The sequence below is a fragment of the Rana temporaria genome, chromosome 3, assembly GCF_905171775.1.
Source record: "Rana temporaria chromosome 3, aRanTem1.1, whole genome shotgun sequence".
NCBI classification, from domain to species: domain Eukaryota; kingdom Metazoa; phylum Chordata; class Amphibia; order Anura; family Ranidae; genus Rana; species Rana temporaria.
Genome location: NC_053491.1, coordinates 86147647 through 86171476, shown reverse-complemented (window position 1 = coordinate 86171476; position 23830 = coordinate 86147647). Strand labels below are relative to the sequence as shown.

The 23830-nt window shown below is 39.8% G+C and overlaps 1 protein-coding gene across 1 annotated transcript in view; it reads right to left on the bottom strand.

Annotated features, from left to right (window-relative positions):
- Positions 1 to 298: 298 nt before the first annotated feature.
- The window catches only part of LOC120931423 (dual oxidase 1-like), an 82117-nt gene continuing 58585 nt past the window's right edge, over positions 299 to 23830 (bottom strand). The window contains exons 22-34 of the mRNA XM_040342844.1: positions 22584 to 22668; positions 21230 to 21298; positions 20942 to 21126; positions 19394 to 19624; positions 19195 to 19294; positions 16239 to 16288; positions 13622 to 13749; positions 12177 to 12330; positions 10755 to 10984; positions 9537 to 9695; positions 6151 to 6306; positions 2216 to 2344; positions 299 to 680 (exon numbers count right to left, since the gene is read on the bottom strand). Coding sequence (XP_040198778.1) covers positions 558 to 680; positions 2216 to 2344; positions 6151 to 6306; positions 9537 to 9695; positions 10755 to 10984; positions 12177 to 12330; positions 13622 to 13749; positions 16239 to 16288; positions 19195 to 19294; positions 19394 to 19624; positions 20942 to 21126; positions 21230 to 21298; positions 22584 to 22668 — 1799 coding nt within the window. The 3' untranslated portion in view covers positions 299 to 557. The remainder of the gene's footprint in view (positions 681 to 2215; positions 2345 to 6150; positions 6307 to 9536; positions 9696 to 10754; positions 10985 to 12176; positions 12331 to 13621; positions 13750 to 16238; positions 16289 to 19194; positions 19295 to 19393; positions 19625 to 20941; positions 21127 to 21229; positions 21299 to 22583; positions 22669 to 23830) is intronic.

Here is a 23830-nt window from a genome sequence, read left to right as displayed (position 1 = left end):
GGCATTACATAGGGAGCCTAGTTGCAGGGGCACTGATATCAGACTACATCGGGTGTTTATCAAATATGTCTGTACATCTAGAACATCTACAGTGGGGGTTTTATTAGGTATAAATGCTGAACCTTTTACTTTAGGATATAGATTATGTTCCAGTCCAGGATTAGTTACATTAAATATATAAATCACTGGACTTGCCCATCCTCGCTTCTCTGCAGTTTCCACAATGAATATGCAAGTCCGTACCAGAGTACAAATTCCATGGTTTTACTATTTAAATTATAAAAGAAAATCAGATACATACAAGTGGAAATACATTCTTTATTGGTGTATCTGCGACAGATATACAAACAAAATGTCAATCGCATCTTTTAAATAAGTTGTAAGAAAGGGTTTATGTCCCAGAGAACATAAATATAATTTTATTAAAATTAGAGGAAGTTTGTGATACTTGAAAAAGTTTACTAATGTGTACTACAAGTTGATTAAAGTCAAATTGTAACAAATAAAGGTGACCTGAAAACACATGTGATTATGACATTTTAGTGTTCAATAGTAAACTAAAAATTCTCATAGTGATGTATAAAATGGCACTCGTCTCTTTTGTTAAGTTTCCGGCAAGCATCTTCCACATTCTTGGTCATTCCAGGAGGTCCACAACTGAACACACCAATTTTCTTTACCTTTAACACAATATAAAATAAAATGTAAGGGCTCAATTTAGGGAGTAGGTAGGAATAGATTAGGCATTCACTGTTAAGAAAGAGGTTAATGGTTTTGTACCTCAGGAGTAGGAGGTTAATAGTAAAATTATACCTTTCCTAAAATAAATATGCCATCTTCCTTCTGAAAATAGCAGTTGATGGGCTTTCACACTTTCTGGCTTTAATTAAGTTAAGCTAATTAAATGTTAGGTCCACCTGTCAGTTTTTCAGGCAGACCTGATCAAACCATCCATTGTCCTCTATGGAATGGCAGATGTAAATGGACATGTGTCCATTTACAACTGCCGACATCTGATCCTATCCTAGCCAAGCGACCGCTTGTTGAGAAAAGCAGACTGTGTCCGCTCTGCATAAGCGGAGTGGACACGGACCTGTCATCTGCCTGCTCAGAGGGGATCAGCAGTGAGATCCCCTGCTAAGTAGGCAGACCTGCTGATGATGTCTGCCAGTATGAAAGTGCCCTAAATATCTTTTTTTTTTGTTCTCCTTGAAAAAAGTATGCAGATCAAATAAATGAGTAAAGACGGAAGTCCTTATCTGTGCACTTCTTTTAGGTTAATAACTCAAAGTATTCAAGCAACAGGGTCAGTATGACAGCCAGGTATGTTAATTATAAATAATAATTTGTATTAAAATGTTTAAATGAACATGTTTAAGATTACATTTTATTTTAGTGATTGGGTTTACATCTACTAAAGGATCTGGTAATGTAGGAGGTCTTGTTATAATATGCATGTAAGCTCATAATACCTGCACATTATGAGACACTTACTTCATGCTGTGCTCTCCCTCGATGAACCTGTTACTGATTCATCCACTGCCACCATCTTTGCAAATGTTTCCTTAAGGTGGGAGTAAACTCCCATCTCTGACTTTTTCCTAATAGGTAAGCCTATAATAAGGCTTACCTATAGGTAGTGGAAAATCTCCTAATTGTGCACCATGTAGCATATATTTACATTACATTCAGCCATGGACATTCACCAGCACATGCACTCTGAAGGAACAGCCACCTGGGCCATTCCTTTAGCCAGTCACACAGCCGGAGTCTGCGAGCCCGGATCAAAAACCGGGTGAAGATGGAAGCAACTGCAGCAGTTACAGAGTGGTAACTGGAAGGATTCATTTTAAGTTAAATTAACATAATGTGCTATACAATGCATACTAGCATATTATGCCTTTACTTTTTTTTACAAAAAAAAAAAAAAAAATGCCCAGCAATTTACTACTGATTTAAAAGTGCCAGAGACACTTGTTTTTGCACATTGGCCACTGATGATGTAACTGCTGCACATGCACACAGGAGCTGCAATATTCCTGGCAATCAACTCATTCCTGGCATACTGAAAATTAACCAGCGTACACTGTATGGTACACTTGCTGTGCAGTACACACACGCATGTTCACATGAATTTTTTAAACACCCCAACACTAGAAAATTATAGGTATCATTGATATCTTCATTGCTTTAGATAGTATTTTACAAACTGTACCTCAGGATGTACTTCTTGTAAGGAATTCAAAAATCCCACAAATGGTGGTCTTCCAAAGTGTGTGATGGATCGCAGTCCAGTTAGCAAACTCTGGCTCTGATTTTTCTGAAAGTGTCTCTCACAAATATACTACAATATAAAATGTTAACATTGATCAGAATGTAAGTTATATAATATATACATATAGTTGGACATGCACATTTTTATGTGGGACATCAGCAGTCATATAGTCTCTTCCCTACAAAATGCAGAATTTCAACCTGAACCTTTAAATACTAGCTTTTGCTGTTTTGGCATAAAGATATCTGATCAACGGTTTCAAAAACATGGCTGCCATTTATATTGTGCAGCTAAATTTCAAGTGTGTGCACAATACAGAACGCTTATTTCTTCGAATGTTGAAACAATGTTTGCCTGGAAATAGCTCACATATTGCTTATGTATTCCTTGCCTGGGATATAGGATGGCTTTTTCAGCTGCATGGTTTAATTTACACTAGTGCTCTGTCATGTTGGATCTAACATGGTCTGGACCAGTGTTTCTCAACTCTAGTCCTCAAGGTGCCCCAACAGGTCATGTTTTCAGGATTTCCCTCAGATGAAACGGCTGTAGTAATTACTAAGGCTGTGAAACTGATCAAATCACCTGTGCAAAATAATGGAAAGCCTGAAAACATGACCTCTTGGGGACTGGAGTTGAGAAACACTGGTCTGTACTGGTTCTAGACATGTGCACACTGAAATATTTTGTTTTGGAATTTTTGGTTTCGTCCGAAAAATAAATTTATTTAGTTACTCCCGAAATTAATTTTTATTTTTTGTTTCATTAAAAAATGCATTCGTCCGAAAATCCGAATTAAGGTCAAATCTGTCAATTGAAGGCTTATGGTGTCTGTCGAATATTCTAAGAAGATTCAATGAAGCAGCTAAACTGTACAACAACGCAATTGTATATTTCAGGTCGAATGCTCCGCCCACAAGCTATAGTAGAATTCTAATGTTGTATGACTAGTAATAATTATATTTATTAATTATTATTACCAGTCAACCAACATTAGAATTCTATAGCCTATGGGTGGAGCATTTGACCATAAATGTCCGCTCGCTGCGATCATATGTTTTTAGCTGCTTCGTCTAATCTTCATGTCTTTATAATGTCAAATCTTTTCTCTCTATGTCAAATAATCTTGAACTAATAGTTAGGTTAGGCACATTCAACCGCAGGTTCGATAGACACAGATCGCCATTGTCATTGTCATGTCGAATCTTCTATCTATATCGAACTGTTGTCACAACAAAACAAAAATTCTGGGCCAGATTCACAGAAAAAGTACGCCGGAGTATCTGCTGATACTCCGGCGTACTTTCAAATTTGCCGCGTAGTATCTTTATTTTGAATTCACAAAGATACGACGGCATTTGGCTAAGATCCGACAGGAGTACGGCTTCGTACGCCTTTGGATCTTAGGATGCAATACTTCGGCGCCCGCTGGGTGGAGTTTGCATTGTTTTCCGTGTCGGGTATGCAAATTAGCTGTTTACGGCGATCCACGAAGGTTCGTCGCATTCTCTTACGTCGTCGCTAGTCGGCTTTTCCCGTTGCAAAGTTACCGCTGCTATTTAGGTGGTGTAAAAATAGACAGCCCATGTTAAAGTATGACCGTCGTTCCCGCGTCGAATTTCAATTTTTTTTTTTGCGTAAGTCGTCCGGGAATACGAAAGTACGTAACGCACGTCGCCGTTCAAAACATTACGTCGGGGCGACGTAATTTCGCGCAAAGCACGGCTGGAAATTTCAAAACGGAGCATGCGCAGTACGTTCGGCGCGGGAACGCGCCTAATTTAAATGATACACGCCCCATTTGAATTAGGCGGGCTTGCGCCGGACGGCTTTACGCTACGCCACCGCAAGTTTACAGGCAAGTGCTTTGTGAATCAAGCACTTACGCTGAAAACTTGTGGCGGTGTAACGTAAATGGGATACGTTACGCCGCCGGATTTCTACATGAATCTTGCCCAAAGCATTTTTTATGTCGGATCTTTCGGATTTCAGATTCTGCATGTTGGTTAACGTTTGTTAAAATGAATGCGAAAATCCCAGAAATTCGGACGAAAACTAATGTCTAGTTACTTCAACCTTTTGTTCTTCTGAATAGTGTCACTTGGTTAACCAACCAATGAAGCATACAGCTATGTTGGGACTTTTAACGCGAGTGTCAGGAGTTCTTGGGTAGTGTTGTATGTCACAAAGTCGTCCATTTAAGAAACCGTGGCATGACCTTTTAATGGCCATTTTGCTGCTTTAGAAAAAAGAGTCAGTTTATAGTGGAGATAGGGATGTTACTGATTAAAATTTTCATGTTCGATTAAACGATTTTTTTTTTAATCGACTAATTTCGATTAATTATAACGCACATACAGATCCAACTACTTTTAGCTGATCTCCTTGCATTGAAATTCTGCATTAGTCAGTGGTAAATGTGGTATACACTGTATACAATCACCCGACACTAATTAGTTTCCACAATTCATGACTTAAAGCGGAGGTTCACCCAAATAACATTTATATCAGACCAACTTCTTTATACTTCTAACATGTACAGTCCGTAATTTTTATTTTTTTTTCAGGCTGTACATACCTTCTAATCTATATTTGCAATCCGGCTTCTGGGTACTTATCCCTGCGAGAGTAGGCATTTCTATGCTGAGGAGGCATGTCATCTGGGAGGTTGCCCAGATGATTGACGTTGTTTCAGAAAAAGTTCTCCCCGCCCCCCGTATTGCGTAGGCGCGTCACGAGTCACGGCGTTTCCGAAAGAAGCCGAACATGCAGAGCTGCGAGCCGGCTCTATACGGTGCCTGCGCACCAACTAGGAGCCGTGTAGAGCTGACTGCGCAGGCGCCGTATAGAGCTTCTTCATGTTCGGCTTCTTTCGGAAACGCTGTGACTCGTGACGCGCCTACGCAATACGGGGGGCGGGGCCTTATCTGCCGGGGAGAACTTTTTCGGAAAAGACGTCAATCATCTGGGCGACCTCCCAGATGACATGCCTCCTCAGCATAGAAATGCCTACTCCCGTGGGAAGAAGTACCCGGAAGCCGGATTGCAAATATAGATTAGAAGGTATGTACAGCCTAAAAAAATTGCGGACTGTACATGTTAGAAGTATAAAGAAGTTGGTCTGATATAAATGTTATTTGGGTGAACCTCCGCTTTAACTTTACAGTTCACACAAATACGTTTTGAATTCAAACTGTAGTACTGACATAAATCATTTTTTCTTATTAAACTTTAAGAAAAACTTAGAAAGTTAGTTTAACTTTAATTATAAAATGTATTTAGTATATTGACTGTCAGTCACTTTATAGTAGGCAGGTAGGCATCACTTTAGCCAGTCACGCAGACATACCAGAGTGTTTACATTTTCTAGAAGCAGACATGATTGCTTTTTTTTTACAATATACCCTGAAGAACTGAACAGTCTTTCGCACGGAACAGATGTTACCGATACACAAAGAATTGTCTGCACAAAACTGCTTAGGACAGGAAAACGATAGTTATTTTTGCCCCCTTCCCCTGATGGAGCCTGATGCATCCTCCTGCTCCACAGATGCAAAGGTACCTCAATCCAATGGGTGCAGTTTGCTCGCATCCAGCAGGGTAAGTCTCACTGTCCAGGCTGTCCGGTGACGTAAAAAATTTTGATCGATCAAAAAAATTTAAGATTAATCGAGGAATTAATCTTTAATTTCCCCAGCCCTAAGTGGAGAACATATAGTGATATCTGCTCTGTTATAAATTAGCTTCTTGGTAAACTCGGTGACTAATAGTTTACTCGTTATAATCAGTAAAGCACATTACAGAATGCTATTTTTAATGTATTAGGATCAGTACTATTGTGGCTTTTAGAAAGGAAAAGAAAATCGAATAGTTACCAGCATGGCTGTCCGAAAGTCAAACTTTTCAGTTAGCTGAGTTATATATATGTGAACTGACAGTAGTTGATTCTTATCAATCTCTTCCACCTCTCGGATGATGTCTATCAGCCATTCAAACTGCTTCTGAGTACGTGTCACCCATATGAAATAAACCTAAATGGGAAAACAGCAAGAAAATATAATCAATACTCTTTTGCAACTTACAATTGCTCACATATTTTAAACTTTCTCTAGTCAAAGCAATTCTAAACCCTGAAAGGGAAGGTAGCTATAACAAACTTCAAATAATGACATATTTGAGGGGTAGGTCTTAATCGGTTTACCAGTGGTCTTCTAATTTCTGGTTACAGACTGAGCATAAGATGGGTTCTTCTTAAAGCGGGAGTTCACCCATAAATTTTTTTTACCCGTAGATTGATGCTCATTTTGTCTAGGGGAATCGGCTAGTTGTTTTAAAATCCGAGCAGTACTTATCGTTGTTGAGAGCGATCTTCTCCGCCGCTTCCGGGTATGGGTCTTCGGGAGTGGGCGTTCCTTCTTGATTGACAGTCTTCCGACAGGCTTCCGACGGTCGCATCCATCGCGTCACGAGTAGCCGAAAAAAGCCGAACGTCGGTGCGGCTCTATACGGCGCCTGCGCACCGACGTTCGGCTACTTTCGGAAAATCGTGACGCGATGGATGCGACCGTCGGAAGCCTGTCGGAAGACTATCAATCAAAATAGGAACGCCCAGTCCCGCAGCCCATACCCGGAAGCGGCGGAGAAGATCGCTCTCTACAACGGTAAGTACAGCTTCGATTTTAAAACAACTAGCCGATTCCCCTAGACCAGGGGTGTCAAACTGGCGGCCCTCCAGCTGTTCCGAAACTACAAGTCCTATCATGCCTCTGCCTGTGGGAGTCATGCTTGTAACTGTTAGCCTTGCAATGCCTCATGGGACTTGTAGTTTTGCAACAGCTGGAGGGCCGCCAGTTTGACACCCCTGCCCTAGACAAAATGAACAGGAATCTAAGGGTAAAAAGTGGTATTTCCGGGTGAACCTCCACTTTAAGGAAAAGGCACTGATTGGATGCAGAATGAGAGGCATCCAGTCAGTAACTCTGCCTCACACAAAGGTCACCCTGCAACTTGGTTGTCACCAGGAAGTATTAGGTCACAGGTAAATGTAAACTGCCCAATCTAGGGATAGGTAAGGAACCACATCAATTTCAATGCAGGATAATTATACTGCAATGCAGAGGTGAATATGCAGAGATAGATTTAAAGTGGAAGTTCAGTCAAAAACTAACTCTACTTAAATCTGCTTCCACCCACATTCTAAGCCTATTGTATCTACCGTGTGAAACTAAAGATTTGTATACCTACCTATTCTGAGGGATCTCTGGTTCAGTTACAATATCCGATCCCAGCACCATCTTCAGCATAGAGGAGGGACAACCAACAACAATTGCCCCATAGTAATCATATGGGTAATGTCACTGCATAGGCTTTGCAGCTGTTGTTGACAATGTCTCCTCTACACTGAAGCCTGCGCTAGGACCCGATCATGTGACTGAACTGGGGCACCCTCAGGATAGGTAAGTATATCGATTTTTCCTTTCACAGGGTAGATAAAATAGGCTTAAAATGGGTGGGGGGTGTAGATTTAGATATAGTTAGTGTTTGACTGAACGTCCACTTGAAGCTTAGGAAATATTAGTGCTGGGGTTACAGGTAGGTTCAGAGTGAGTTAATTAGCAGCACATTGTTAGTTCAGGGTACAGTAAAGAATGGTAAAGTATTCCATCTGTGTTTTTTCTTTTTTTGGATTATGTGGCTCATCAGGATCATTCCCCTACACTTCCAATCCCAGAGACTCAACTATTGAGACAGTTGTTACCAGAAGATATTTCCTTAATAGATTTCCCCCCTATTCCTATTTCTATTAAACTCTGAGGCCTCGTACACACGACCGAACATGTCTGCTGAAACTGGTCCGTCGGACCAGTTTCAGCAGATATGTTCGGTCGTGTGTAGGGCCGACCGGACAATTTTCCGGCCGACCGGACAGGTTTCCAGCGGACAACTGTTTCTTAGCATGCTAAGAAACATGTCCGCTGGAAGCATGTCCGCCGGACATGTCCGATGGTCAGTACGATTCATCGGACATGTCCGCTGGCCCGAGAACCCACGCATCGCATCGAAGTGATTCGACGCATGCGTGGAAGCATTGAACTTCCGGGTTCGCGCACGTCGCCGCGTCATCGTCGCCGCCATGTCGCCGCGTCGTCACCGCGTATTCTGTCCACGCGGAATTTGGTCTGATGGTGTGTACAGCCATCAGACCAAATGATCCCAGCGGACATGTCCGATGAAAACGGTCCGCGGACCGTTTTCATCGGACATGTTGGGTCGTCTGTACGAGGCCTGACATTTAGGATTTCCACATATACTTTAATAATTGGTTTAGCTGTGTTTAAAACATATGTCTTCATTTATCAAAGAATCATGTAATAGACTGTAATGCCACAGAGCTGCCAGTGTTTACTGTGGCTTAAACAGATTAGAAGTAGTGCTAAAACAGTAAAACTAAAAAAAGTAAATGAAAACTAGGGTTGTCCCGATACCACTTTTTTAGGACTGAGTACAAGTACTGATACTTTTTATCAAGTACTCGCAGATACCGAATACCGATACTTTTTTAAATCTCATGTGTCAGTCGTTTTTTTTTTTTTTTTTTTACAATTTGTTTATTTTTTTTATTTTTTTTAAGGGGGGTGGGGGGAAATGTACATTGTCAGTGAGTTTTTTATTTACATTTTTATTTTTTACAACTCATTTTTTTATTGCAATTCCTTTTTTTTATTTTTATCAGCCCTGTTGGGGGGGGGGGGTCTTTGGTGAGATATCAGGGGTCTTAACAGACCTCTGACATCTCCCCTCTGAGACAGGGAAAGGGACTAGGGACACAAATTCCCCAGTCCCCTTCTCAGCAGACTCAGCTGCGCTGAAAATGAAAGGAGAGAAGCCATTGGCTTCTCTTCATTCATAAACTGAAACATCGTAATCACAGGAGGTTACAATGTTTCAGTTATATGAATGTACAGAGTCAGTGATCACTGACTCTGTACATTCCGCCACTCTCCATCCTGACAGATCGAGGGGGGACATGGCGGCAGCAAGGAGGGGGGCATGACGGCGGCAGAAAGGAGTGGGAACACCGCGGCAGCACGGAGGGGGGCATGACGGCGGCAGAAAGGAGTGGGGACACCGCGGCAGCACGGAGGGGGGCATGACGGCGGCCGAAAGGAGTGGGGACACACGGCGGCAGGACGGATGTTTTAATAAATTAGTTATTTTAACATATAAGGTCATTCATTGGCTAGGAATAATATAGACATACTTTTTTGCAGTTGATCCTTGCATTAATCGATGATTTAAAGACCAAATCCTTGAGAATTGATGCAAAAGGCGTCACTCCGATTCCTCCACCAACAAGAACTGATACGTCAAACATATTCCACTCCTGATGTCCTTCCCCAAATGGCCCATCCAGGAAAAGCTGATGCATTGTTTTAAAAGAGGTGAAAGCAATATTAATGATATATTAAAGTGTTGCTAGTTTAAAAATAGATTTGGATATTATCAAAACAGAACAAAAGGGAAAACCAATGCATTGAGAGGGTCATATACAGGCAGTCCCCTACTTACAAACATCTGACTTACAAATGACTCCTACATACAAACGGAGGGAGACAACAGGAAGTGAGAGGAAATCTACCCCTAGGAAGGGAAATTCTCTCCTGTAATGCCCTGTACACACAATCTGATTTTCCGTCGGAATAAGCTTTGATGGATTTTTCCGAAGGAATTCCGTTCAAGCTGTCTTGCATACGCACTGTCACACCAAATTCTGACCGTCAAAAACGCGGTGACGTACAACATGTACGACGAGCCAAGAAAAATTAAGTTCAATGCATCTGAGCATGCGTCGACTTGATTCTGAGCATGCGTTGTTTTTTTCTCCATCGGAGTTCCATACAGACGAACGGAATTTCCGATATAATTTTTTTCCATGTTCTCTTTCTAACTCTGGAAAAATTCCGATGGGGCATACACACAGTCGGAATATCTGATGAAAAAATTCCGTCTGACTTTTTCCAGCGGAAATTCCGATCGTGTGTATTAGGCATAAGTGTTAATATGGGAAAAAGATGTCTCCACTGAGGCTTTATCACCAATCCTTGTTTCCCTTATAACCAAATATTTTCAAAATCCAATTGTCATTGGGACAGAAAGTACTGTGAAATCTTCTGAACAGGGGCACAGACAGCAAAACAAATGTTACAGGGGTGATGACCCTTCCCTATGTTATCCAAAAAGCTTAAAAATAGATTTTTTTGGCTGGACCTACACTTAAAAAATGTGCCTGTTCAAACTTACAAACAGATTCAACTTAAGAACAAGCCTACAGTCTCTATCTTGTTTGTAACCCGGGGACCGCCTGTATAGACAAGCTAACCCCAGAATAACATTGTTTATAATATTAACTATTATAGGTATTTAAAAAGTATTTTTCTATTCTAAATTATTACAGAAAAAAGAGTTCTACTGTACATACCTTTGGGTGCTTTCCCTCTGCTGTGTTATGAGATGTGTAGAGCTCTCTGAGGCTTGTGGTCCATGGCCCTACTGCCCTGATGTGTAGACTTAATGCATCCTCATGTGGTGCAGATGATAATGTGAAAGGATGGTACTCATCTGTACCAAGAGACAAACATGCAATCCTAACCCACTGACCAGATTTGTAGTCAAAGTCACTAGGACGCTGGAACTTTAGGCATGTCACTCCTGCAATGGAAAGTAAATAAGATGAAGATGAAGATGAAGAAGTACAGCCATAGAAAATGGTGCATACATTCTAAAATTAGAATGTTTTTGGTGTGACTACCAGTCTATGAATTTAATATATTTTGTATGCACTAATTTTAGCTTGATACATTTTGTTAGGCAATTTCAGAAAAACTGAATTGCAGGATCCACATGTAGAAGATATAAATTCAGAAGTAAAATCTGAAGAGGTAATGAGTAGCTGGAGTTCGATAAAGATATCACTTGTGTCAGTCTAATGCAGTATGAAAAGTAAATGGCATGCAACATAATTTACTAATTTGGGTGTCATAACTTTTATTGCAAGGCTTGAATAATTGAGTTCTCATTATTGGAATATGACAATTCATCAAGAAGCACTAACATCAGGTTTTCAACTGGACTCCTTCTCTGCTTGCTATTAGAAATGGTATGCTTTGCAAATATACTCCTTGCCCCTGTCTATGTGCAGGCTACTCTTTGAAGATTCCCAAGATTCCTTTAGTAAATCAATCACACTTAAAAATTGTTTAAATATTCACTTCAATTATCTGATCATCAGAAAACAAAATTCCTGGTCACATTGAATACCCAGTCATGTGCAGTTACTTGCCACATGATTGGATAAAGAGCATACTCACACATTCATTTGAGTAAATTATCTCCACTTATTTAGTTAACCAGCCTCACATATACATTTTTAACACCAGTGACATATTTCAAAATGTTTGGCAACTCCTGCCACCCTTTACCTCCTCATCTATCCTTCTCAGTTCATATGTTCAACATTCTTATGGTTTATCAGGACCTAGAACATGAATATTGTAGATTGATATGACAATGCTTGCTTGCTTGCTATAATGTCCTCACTTTTGTGCTTCTGGATGATAGTGTGGTTATTCAAAGCCTTCAGAAGTACAAATCTGCTACTGTAAGGCCAATCATATTCTTAATATTTACACAGGTTGCATCATATTTTAAGCCCAGATGCAGCCCAAATAATCCCATCACTAGGCCAGCATATGAATATTTTTACTGCAAAAGGTCAGTTGCAGTGTTTATACATATATCTATAACATATATAAGTAAAGCTGAGAGTGTTCTTTTTTATCTTTATAATTTCTATGCATTTAGCTGCCACAATGTCAACTGGAATGTTAAGTATACATCATACCTGAAGGATGTTTCTTCACTTCCAGAACTTCAATCTCTGTCTTCTTCCTGCTCAAACTAATCATTTTGTCAATTGCAAAGATAATAGCTGGGACTATAAAATATAAGTAAAACCGTGGTAACTGTATCAGTGCAAAACTGCCATGGATGATAGTCTGAAAATAAATAAATAGCCAAAGCATAAGAATATAATAGCAGTGAAGCAATCTGTTATACATTATTCGTTGAAACTCATTGAATTAACCCAAACCCATAGGATTTTTCTTATTCCAGGATAACTGACAACTCTGATAATACATTTACTTTCTTCATTTTACGACAGAGCTAATAATTTGCATATACAATACATTTATACAGAAGGAAAGGCATACATGGACCAGAAATCAGTAGGAACCAAATTTTGGTCCGTGTGTACCACTATGGGCCAGATCCACGAAGACTTACGACGGGCGTATCAGTAGATACGCTGTCGTAAGTCCGAATCCCCGCCGTCGCAACTTTAGGCGTATTCTCAAACTGAGATACGCTTAAATGTTGCTAAAATACGGCGGGCGTAAGTCTCCTATGCCGTTGTATCTTAACTGCATATAATTACGCTGGCCGCTAGGGGCGTGTACGCTGATTTACGCCTAGAATATGTAAATCAGCTAGATATGCCTATTCACGAACGTACGCCCGGCCGTCGCAGTAAAGATACGCCATTTACGTAAGGGGTTTTTAGGCATAAAGATAAACCACCAAAAGCATGGCGCAGCCAATGTTAAGTATGGACGTCGGAACTGCGTCAAATTTTTCGTCGTTTGCGTAACTCGTCCGTGAATGGGGCTGGCCGTGATTTAGGTTCACGTCGAAAGCATGACGATTTGCCAACGTCATTTGGAGCATGTGCACTGGGATTCGTCCACGCCGTTCGATCGAAACGTCATTTACGTGGGGTCAAGCTTATTTTACATAAAACACGCCCCCCTGTTCATCATTTGAATTCCGCGCCCTTACGCCGGGAGATTTACGGTACGCCGCCGTAACTTTAGAGGCAAGTGCTTTGTGAATACAGCACTTGCCTCTCAAAGTAGCAGGGGCGTAGTGTAACTACGATACGCTATGCCTGCCTAAAATTACGATGCGCTACGTGGATCTGGCCCTATCTGTTTAACGGAAGCTGGTCTAACCACTGTCTTCTGTCGAACAGTCAATGGCTGCAAGAGCTGATCTAAGTCCCCCCTGTCAGAATACAATAGAACAGCGGGAGAGATCCCTGCTTTAACATTGTTTGTGTTGATGCAGAGATCTGTCATTATTAAAAAAAAAATTTTTTTGATAGTATAGTGATTTTCTAAAAAAAAGATTATAATGTTCCTTGTGTTCAAGCTAAATGTGTGGGTGTATCCCAAGAGCTCACGTATCTAATGATATCTCTGTGATTTCAAAGTTGTTCTCACTACTTACCAAAATGAAGAGGACAACATACAGGTGATGAATTATCCAGAATCCGCGGAAACTGACACGTCGAAAATGATGAGTAGAAAACACATGCATAAGAGCCAAAACTGCTAGTAGAAGAACCCCAGTCATACCTGCATGTACAAGTAGGTATGATTAAAAGAGTATATACTTACATTCAGTGTCATTAGAATCTGTATTCTATCTAAGACATTGGGTTCAGACTAAGTACATTTTGATAAAAACAAGATATATACTATCACTGATAAAATGAATTGTTTATTACATAATATATAAAAAGGGAATCAATTCTAGGATGAAGAGTTTCCCCTGGCCCTTCCATTAGTTGACAGCATTCCTATATAATCTCAATGTCAGGGTTACATTTTCATCAGTGGAACCTCACAACACTTGGCACACAAAGTAACATCCCTCTGCTAAGATCACTACTTTTACAAATAATTTTTTTATATGTTGTGTCCTAATCTGACTTAGATGAATGATGTTTTACTGATAATAGAAAAAAATGCTTGGCTGATAGCAGGGAAAAGCATATTTTTTGACGTTGTCACCTGTAGGCACTTTCTCACAATACCTTATAGATAATTCCCCATACTGTGGGAGATTTCTGTGAACGTTTTGTTGTGAATCTGGGACAGTAAGCAAAGGGAAGCTTCAATGATACACAAATAGAAAGAAATAACCTGATGGGGGTTTGGCTATTTCTTACTCTAGCCAAAGGTTTGACTGTACATACACTGTAATGAATACTAGGTAAGTCATGACTGTGTACTCATTTTCATAGTCTTAATAGGATGGAAAATGGATATATAGCATTACAGGCACCATTAAGGGATATTTAAATGCTGTTTCTGTTTATTTTTATGGCTGTCCCTACCCCATATGCAAGATTTCCTCTTGCTTAATGTCCCTGTGACTCACATTAATGGAGAGGAAGTACAGAGAATATCTCCTAATGGAAGAACAAAGAACAGTGATAAAGGTTTTATCATGTTTTGATCTGTCCCCCAGTTGAAGAGATTTCTCCTTACCTTTTATCTTAGGGCTGGGGAAATTAAAGATTAATTCCTCGATTAATCTTTAATTTTTTTGATCGATCAAAATTCTTGACGTCACCGGACAGCCTGGACAGTGAGACTTACCCTGCTGGATGCGAGCAAACTGCACCCATTGGATTGAGGTACCTTTGCATCTGTGGAGCAGGGGGATGCATCAAGCTCCATGAGGGGAAGGGGACAAAAATAACCATTGTTTTCCTGTCCTAAGAAGTTTTGTGCAGACAATTCTTTGTGTAGGGGCAACATCTGTTCCGTGCAAAGACTGTTCAGTTCTTCAGGGTATATTGTCAATAAAATGCAATCATGTCTGCTTCCAGAAAATGTAAACACTCTGGTATGTCTGCGTGACTGACTAAAGTGATGCCTACTTGCTTACTATAAAGTGACTGACAGTCAATATACTAGATAAGTTCTATAATTAAAGTTAAACTAACTTTCTAAGTTTTTCTTAAAGTTTAATAAGAAAAAATGATTTACGTCAGTGCTACAATTTGGATTCAAAACTTATTTGTGTGAACTGTGAAGTCATGGATTGTGGAAACGAATTACTGTCGGGTGATTGTATATAGTGTATACCACATTTACCACTGACTAATGCAGAGATGCAATGCAAGGAGATCAGCTAAAAGTAGCTGGATCTGTATGTGCATTATAATTAATCGAAATGAGTCGATTAATCGATTAAAAAAAGAATCAATTGATCGAACATGAAAATTTTAATCAGTAACAGCCCTATTTTATCTTAAGGTAGTTATAAATGGATTTTTTTTTTTTATCAAAAAACTGAAAAGATTTCCCCATTCACACATTGGAAATGGATTAGGGAATCCACCCCACTGTACTATTGTATTCTGATGGAGATCTGGCAGAATGCACTGATTGATTCCTCTTAAATGGGAATGGCCATAGCTGGATCAAAATTCAGCCTGTCTCTGTTGAATCAGCCAAATTTCGATCCATCTATGCCTAGCTTTTCCATAGTCTGCAAAGTCTGCAAGAAAAATCAGCGTTTATTACTCATCTCCAGTTTATCCAGTGCTTTGGCTGACATTTTGGCTGACATTAATAAACTGAGCACCTATTGTATAATGTTTTTTTTGTGAGATGTAAAAAATGATTGACATTTAAACATATGAAGCATCAGTACATAATTCATGGAGAAGCAAGGTTGGGAGTGGTTTAGGGAAGGATGCAATCTTATCTGTTGGTGAAACTATCTTGATGAATGGCAGGCACGCAAGCTGATTTAAATGTAAAAAAAATACAGTAAATGTTACTATTCCAGTAGCTGCCACTTAACTGGTATTTGTTTATGCAATAGTACGTGTTACCAGTCATGTTGAATGCAGTAGATAAGTGACCAGTGACATGAGTCTATTTGTATATTTATTAGGATAACAGTTTTTATTTCAGTGCCAAGTCAGGAATTATGAGGAATATCAACTGTAAATAGAATCTTAATATAGCAATATCAATATATTGCAATATAGCAATATCACCTATTATCTTCCATGTGATTAAGGTGCAGCAAGGTGACAGCTTACCTGGCACAGTTTCAAAAAACCACCAATAGAATTTATTTGGATATTCAGATCTGAAAAAAATCCAAAAAAAAAACTAAAACATCAGCTGTATTAATACTGCTTAAATATTTAAATATAAATATTTAAATATATTTTTATTATGTTTTCATCCAGCCTCCCAGCACCAGAGCATTTACAAAAATACAAGGTGATGTTAAAGACCTGCCTGTTATCACAACATGTTAAGATGGTATTGCAGTGATAACCATCCTTATAGTTTATGGTAATCATCATTCAATCACATTATTTGTAATTTATAAATAAAATATCATAATTATTGTCATATTAAATTTGTAGAAGTAAGGTAGTCATATGCGCCGTCCTATCTTAGATATGTTTAAGCGTATCTCTGTTTGAGCATACGCTTAAACATAAGTCGGGGTAGATTCTGAGTTAGGTTGGCTTATCTACTGATAAGCCGGCCTAACTCTTACTGAATCTACCTATTTGTTTCTACAGATTATGCCTAAAATGTAAGCCTTCCCTGTTTATTGTTCACTAGGTTGGTGGATATAATGGACAGCTTGACAATATACAGTGTATATCATATTGCTAATGTCAAAGTTATGCTTCATTATCATATAGAGACAATCAAATTGATTTACTAAAGGAGTAGAGACTGCTCTTAAGCAGCCTATAGATGACACAGTTTTGTTCATTCTATCTACAGTTCGAATGAAAAAATAAATACATTTCCCCATCAGCACATTTGATGTGGATGGGGCAATCCTTCCTGCTGAGATATTGTATTCTGACAACAGGGAGACGTCCCTGCTGTCAGAATATAAAGATCAGTATTGCGGTCTATAGCCTGCAGCGCTGATCAAGCAAGGAAAATCCAAAAGTGTGGATGTGTAGAAGTCGATCGGTAGATCAACTTCTGTACAACCTTGGTACCCATACATGGATCAAAATTCAGCCGGTGCTGCTGAACTGGCTGAATTTTGATCCATGTATAGCCAACTTTAGCAAAGTGAATTTTCACATTGCAAAGGAAAGAAAATAAATCCCACTAATACCCCTTTACCAAAAATGTCAGTGGCCTCTGCCTCTTTGCACATCTAGAGAGTGACATTTTTGCCCATTCTTCTATGCAAAATAACTCAAGCTCTGTCAGATTGTATGGAGAGTGTCTGTGAACAGCAATTTTCAAGTCTTGCCACAGATTCTCAATTGGATTTATATCTGGACTTTGACTGGGCCATTCTGACACATGAACGTGCTTTGATTTAAATCATTCCATTGTAGCTCTGGTTGTGTGTTTAGGGTCGTTGTCCTACAGGAAGGTGAACCTCCACCCCAGTCTCAAGTCTTTTGCAGACTAACAGGTTTTCTTCTAAATTGCCCTGTATTTGCCCTGTATTTGGCTAAACTACGTAAATCGCTATTCGCGGACGACTTACGCAAACAACGTAAAAATTTCGAATCTCGCGGCGGGAACGGCGGCCATACTTTAACATTGTTATTCCATCTAATAGATGGAATAACTTTAGGCCTGATAATGCCTTACGGAAATGGTGTAAATCTACTGCGGCGGCCGGGGGTACGTTCGTGAATCGGCGTATCAACTCATTTACATATTCTACGCCGACCGCAATGGAAGCGCCACCTAGCGGCCAATCCGAAAAATTGCAACCTAAGATAGGATGGTGCAAGCCGTCTTATCTTAGATATGTTTAAGCGTATCTCTGTTTGAGCATACGCTTAAACATAAGTCGGCGTAGATTCTGAGTTAGGTCGGCTTACCTACTGATAAGCCGGCCTAACTCTTACTGAATCTACCTAAAAGTGTTTTGATTTTAGGCCAAAAAGTAAAATTTTGGTCTCATCTGACCAGAGCACCTTCTTCCACATGTTTGCTGTGGACTTCTTATGGCTTTCTTTTTAACAATGGCTTTCTTCTTGCCACTCTTCCATAAAGGTCAGATTTGTGGAGAGCACGACTAATGGTTGTCCTGTGGACAGATTCTCCCACCTGAGCTGTGGATCTCTGCAGCTCCTCCAGAGTTACCATGGGCCTCTTGGCTGCTTCTCTGATTAATGCTCTTCTTGCCTGGCCTGTCTTTTTAGGTGGATGGCCATGTCTTGGTAGGTTTGCAGTTCTGCCATACTCTTTCCATTTTTGAATGATGGATTGAACAGTGCTCCATGAGATGTTCAAAGCTTGGGATATTTTTTTATAACCTAACCCTGCTTTAAACTTCTCCACAACTTTATCCCTGACCTGACTGGTGTGTCCTTGGCCTTAATGATGCTGTTTGTTCACAAGGGTTCTCTAACAAACCCAGAAGGGCTTCACAGAACCGCTGCATTTATATTGAGATTAAATTACACACAGGTGGACTCTATTTACTAATTGGTGACTTCTGAAGGCAATTGGTTCCACTAGATTTTAGTTATCAGAGTAAAGGGGGCTTTATCATTAATATATTAATATACATTTATCATTCTCCTTCCATTTCATAATTATGTGCCACTTTGTGTTGGTCTATCACATTAAATCCCAATAAAATACATTAATGTTTTAGGTTAAAACATGAGGAAATGTGGAAAATTTCAAGGGATATGAATATAATGTCATTATAAACAGAACATTTTATGGGGTATTATACACACATTTCTTATCTCACCTCCACACCTCAGTATGCACTCCTTTGTTTACTTTTAATAAATTAAATGGCAGAGTAGACTGTGCTGCAGCCAATTCTAGGAAGAACAGCCAACCTACTGCTGATAACAGCTAACACCAAATATAGGACAGGCTCAGTTAGGCAGCCTTAAAAGCAACCAGACACAGTCTTGAATTCCAGTCCTTCACTTCTAAGCAATTAGCTGCATTGCAATCAGCAATAAATTACTGCTAATACTCTTTAAGCCAATATTTTGGTTTCTGACCAAAATCAAATTTAGTACATACCCATCATAATTGAAGACCATGGGAAAGACGCAGCTAAGTATATTTATAGGTGTAATTGAGAAGATGTAGACATTGACTACATGTCCAAGAGTGTGAAAAACTACAAGAAAAAAAAGTAATCAAGCTCATTATACATAAAATTGCCAAAATATAGCTACTCTTATTGTATATTAGCATTTTGCCTAATGTTTTCACTTACTTGAAAGCACAAGAGCACTCATGGCAATCAGACGGTGAAAGTCTACTGCGGCATCAAATGGAATGTATCTATTCAAGAAGGTCTCTCTCAGGAATGTTATTAGGTTCCGGCACATTGTTAGAAGAATGTAAGAATACATGAATGAAATACCTGCTGCTGAACCACGAGAAACAATAAGCCCAATATATGTGGCCTGTGCAATTCCAGTTGATGGTGAAGCAAAGCCGTAGTCTGTGGCATTCAAAAACATAAAAAGAAAGTTATTGTGATGTTAAAAAAACAGTATTCAACGAGGCCAAACTCAAATGAAACACAATGCAAACTTTGGCAGCTCAAGGATGGATTGTGTTAGTGCTACAGATTCTACAGTCCTACGAAAATCTTTAAGGCTGCGTACACACGGTCGGTCAAAACCGATGAAAACGGACTGAAGTTCAGTTTCATCGGTCCAAACCGATGGTGTGTGGGCCCCATCGGTCAGTTATCCTTCGGTCAAAAAAAGAGAACTTGCTTTAAAATTGAACTGATGGACGCCTAACCGATAGGTCAAATCCGACGGTTAGTATGCAAAAGCATTGGTTAAAAACCCGCGCATGCTCAGAATCAAGTCGACGCATGCTTGGAAGCATTGAACTTCGTTTTTTTCAGCACGTCGTCGTGTTTTACGTCACCGCGTTGGACTCGATTGTTTTTTTAACTCATGGTGTGTAGGCACATCAGACCATCAGTCAGCTTCATCGGTTAACCGATGACAACGGTCCTCCGGACCGTTCTCATCGGATGGACCGACTGTGTGTACTCGGCCTTAGGATTGGCGTGCTAGTTCTTGTCAAATACAATACTTCAACTGAATGTGTGTCAGGTTATTGCATCTTGAAAAATAGGAACTTTGGTTTTACTTACAAAATGGTAAAATAATCAAAGTAAGCATGACCTCCATAAGCCCAAAAAAATTATTGGGGCTTGGTTTATATGCAATGAGACTGGACGAGTTTGTGACCAGACAAAGGGCATTTATTGATGGAATTTGAGCTTATGTTGATGGCATCAGCTGTACATCAGTTTGAGACATTTCTGATGTTATTCAGAATTCATTCACAGGTACATCTGACCTCCAGCTGACATTATTCTGACCGGCATTTGATCTGCTTTAAGCATGTTTTTCATTCCTTTAGACTTCTAAGGAAATGCAAACTCTGCCTGATGCAAACAAAAACTCTTCCACACGGGCCATTAAACTGAAAGATCTTAGGCTGGTCACAAGGAATAAACAAGAAGATTGCCTGTGACTCAGTGTCCGCCATAAAGGGGAAGGGGTAACATGCTGAGGGGACACTTGTGTGATTGATTTATCATGGTAAATTTACCTACCATATTTGGAGTTATGTAAATATTGTTACAGTTTTTCATCTCTACTATGTTTTTTCACAAATTGCTGCACTAGAAATATAACAGCCTGGATACAATTGCTATAATTATCAGAATTTTACTACATTATTATATTTTACTACATTACTACACAATTATATATCTAAAATAGTGACTCACAGTAGGCTCTTTCAGTAAACACTCCAGCTGATATTCCATAGAATATTATAATGCATGTGATATGGCGCCTGTAATTTTCGATCAAGCGTTTAAACTGCTGTATTTTTTGGCGAAATTTGCTTGACTCATATTTTTCTCTTTTTGCTGTGGTGTATACATTTGCCCCTTTTAGGTTGTAATTATTTCTAAGAATTAAAAAGTAAAAAAAAAAAAAAAACAGAAAGAAAATGAAATAATGCTATCATTTACATTTAAGAAAAAAATCCCCTGTATGCCCTTATTACTTACTTTCTGCCAGTTCTTTTTCGAAGTTCCTGCCCATATGACTCCAGGATATGGCTATCTTTATCAGCGTTGCTATTCAGAAAAAAATAGTCAATATTTAGCTGCCTAACCTTTTAAGTCAGTGTTTTTTTTCTTGTTTTCTGCAGACTTTAGTGAAGTAGAACTAAAGTCAAAACTTTTTTTTTCTGATTTGGACAGTGAATTTTCTGTCTGTGTCCCTTTGGAGGGATTTCCCTACACTTCCTATCTGATTGCCACAACAGAAAATGAGAGGAAATCCCTCCAAAGTGAAGAAAATCCCTGGTAGTCACCAGAACTAGTGTCCCCATTAACCTTTCTCTCTATTCCTGTCCTGATGACCGCTCAAAACTTGAATTTTTTTTTCACTTTTGGTGATAATGGTGACTAGGAAAAATGGAGAGGATGAAGTTCTGGAATGGGAACAAACAGCAATACAAACTTGACTGGTGTTCCAATCTCTCTACTCTAAGGCCCCGTACACACGACCAAACATGTATGCTGAAACTGGTCCGCGGGCCAGTTTCAGCAGACATGTTTGGTCGTGTGTGGGCGCGAGCGGGCCGAATTCCAGCAAACATTTGCCCGCCGGGCCTTTTCCCAGCGGACAAATATTCCTGGACGTGTTTTAAAACCGTCCGCTGGAATCCTGCCCGCTCGGACATGTACGGTCGTCAGTACAGACCTACCGTACATGTCCAGGCGCCCGCCGTCCCTCGCATGCGTCGAATGACTTCGACGCATGCGTGGAAGCCTTTAAATGGCAGGCCCGCCCACGTCTCCGCGTCATCGCCGCGTCATCATCGCGGCGACGACGCGGACACGCCCCGCGCATTGTTTACGCGCGGACTTCTGTACGATGGTGTGTACAACCATCGTACAGAAGCCCTCTGGCAGACATGTACGGTGAAAACGGTCCGACGGACCGCTTTCACCGTACATGTTTGTTCGTGAGTACCCGGCCTAAAAGAAAAGAAACATTCTGCCTTCAGTTATACTTTAAAAATAACCTGTTTTTTGAGAATTACAATCGTGTCCCAACTTTTGCCAGGTTTACTTCTGTTATGAATGTACCTTTTTCAGTTGATAGTTTCTGTTTTATCATGCTATCTGTTAAATCATTCCACAATCAGAAACCACATAAATTTCATATGAGACACTAAAAGTTTTACAAAGGATTGGTTAAGGCTAGGGGCAGGTTGTTATACTGTACAGGTGGTGGGATAGATGAGCTGTATGTTGCATGTACAGACAATCGATATATGCACAACCTGATAACAAGAGCATTATTTTTCTGGTCCTACTTGCAACTTAATAACCAATGGAGATGTTATATTACCTTTTGCTATCCTCTTCATTTCTTTTGCCTATGAATGACACTCTGATGTTATTTGGTTTCTTAATGCTTAGAGGAGGCATTGAACCTTTAAGAAAAAAATATATATTTATTTTCAGTAATAAAGTGCTACTGCATGAAAAAACAGACCTGTGCAATATGTTACTTGGGAAATATGGAAAAATGGCAATAAAACATATCAGTAATAAAGGCAAGCGATAGCTTCAATTGAAATAAAAAATGTGATAAGCGCTCCAGACGACAATATGCAATCAGTGACCACAACAAAATAAAAACAAAGTAATCAAATTAAGTTAATACATAACAGTAAATAGCATCAAAATGCTAGCGTGGCGTGTGACTGGATAAAAGAACTCAAAGTGACAAAGTGTCAGTGACTCCAATATGCAAGGTGCATATAGTGCAATGTTCATATAATAAAAAATTTCTGTGACTGGGCGTTCTGATGGTGATGATGTGTGAGTGGGATCTTCTCATGCGTGACTGATAATAGTAATGGCATCCATAAACGGTCTCACAGTGCTCCTACCTTAAAGGTACTATATATATGCGTGGAAAAAATACTGCGCATACCATAAATAATACAAAAAAGTTGTAAGCTGCGACTCAAAAATGTTATACAACATAAAAAACAAGTAAAGGAAAAAGGGAGTCGCGCTAATTAAAGTGCACTGTGCATATTAAAGTGAGTGAATATAAACAGCATCAATGATAAATATAATAACACAAGGGTAAGTGCCACCAGCATGAACACAGTGAAAAAAGAGTCCAAAAAATTGATGAGTGTGTTGATAGTAATGCCCAGTGAGAAGATGATCCACACACGGAACAGCGACAGTGATGACAAAGCACCTCCACCACAATCAAACACTGACCCTTACCAGAGTCAGGCCTCGTACACACGGCCGAGAAACTCGACGGCAAAACATCGTTTTGCTCGTCGAGTTCCTTGTGAAGCCGCCGAGGATCTCGGCGAGCCAAATTTTCCCATTGCCGTCAAGGAAATAGAGAACATGTTCTCTTTTTGGCCCGACGAGATCCTCGGCGGTTTCCTCGTTGAAAAGTGTACACATGACCGGTTTCCTCGGCAAAAAAAAAACCCTGGCAAGCTTCTTGCTGGTTTTTGCCGAGAAACTCGGCCGTGTGTACGAGGCCTCAGTGTTTGATTGTGGTGGAGGTGCTTTGTCATTACTGTCGCTGTTCCGTGTGTGGATCATATTCTCACTAGG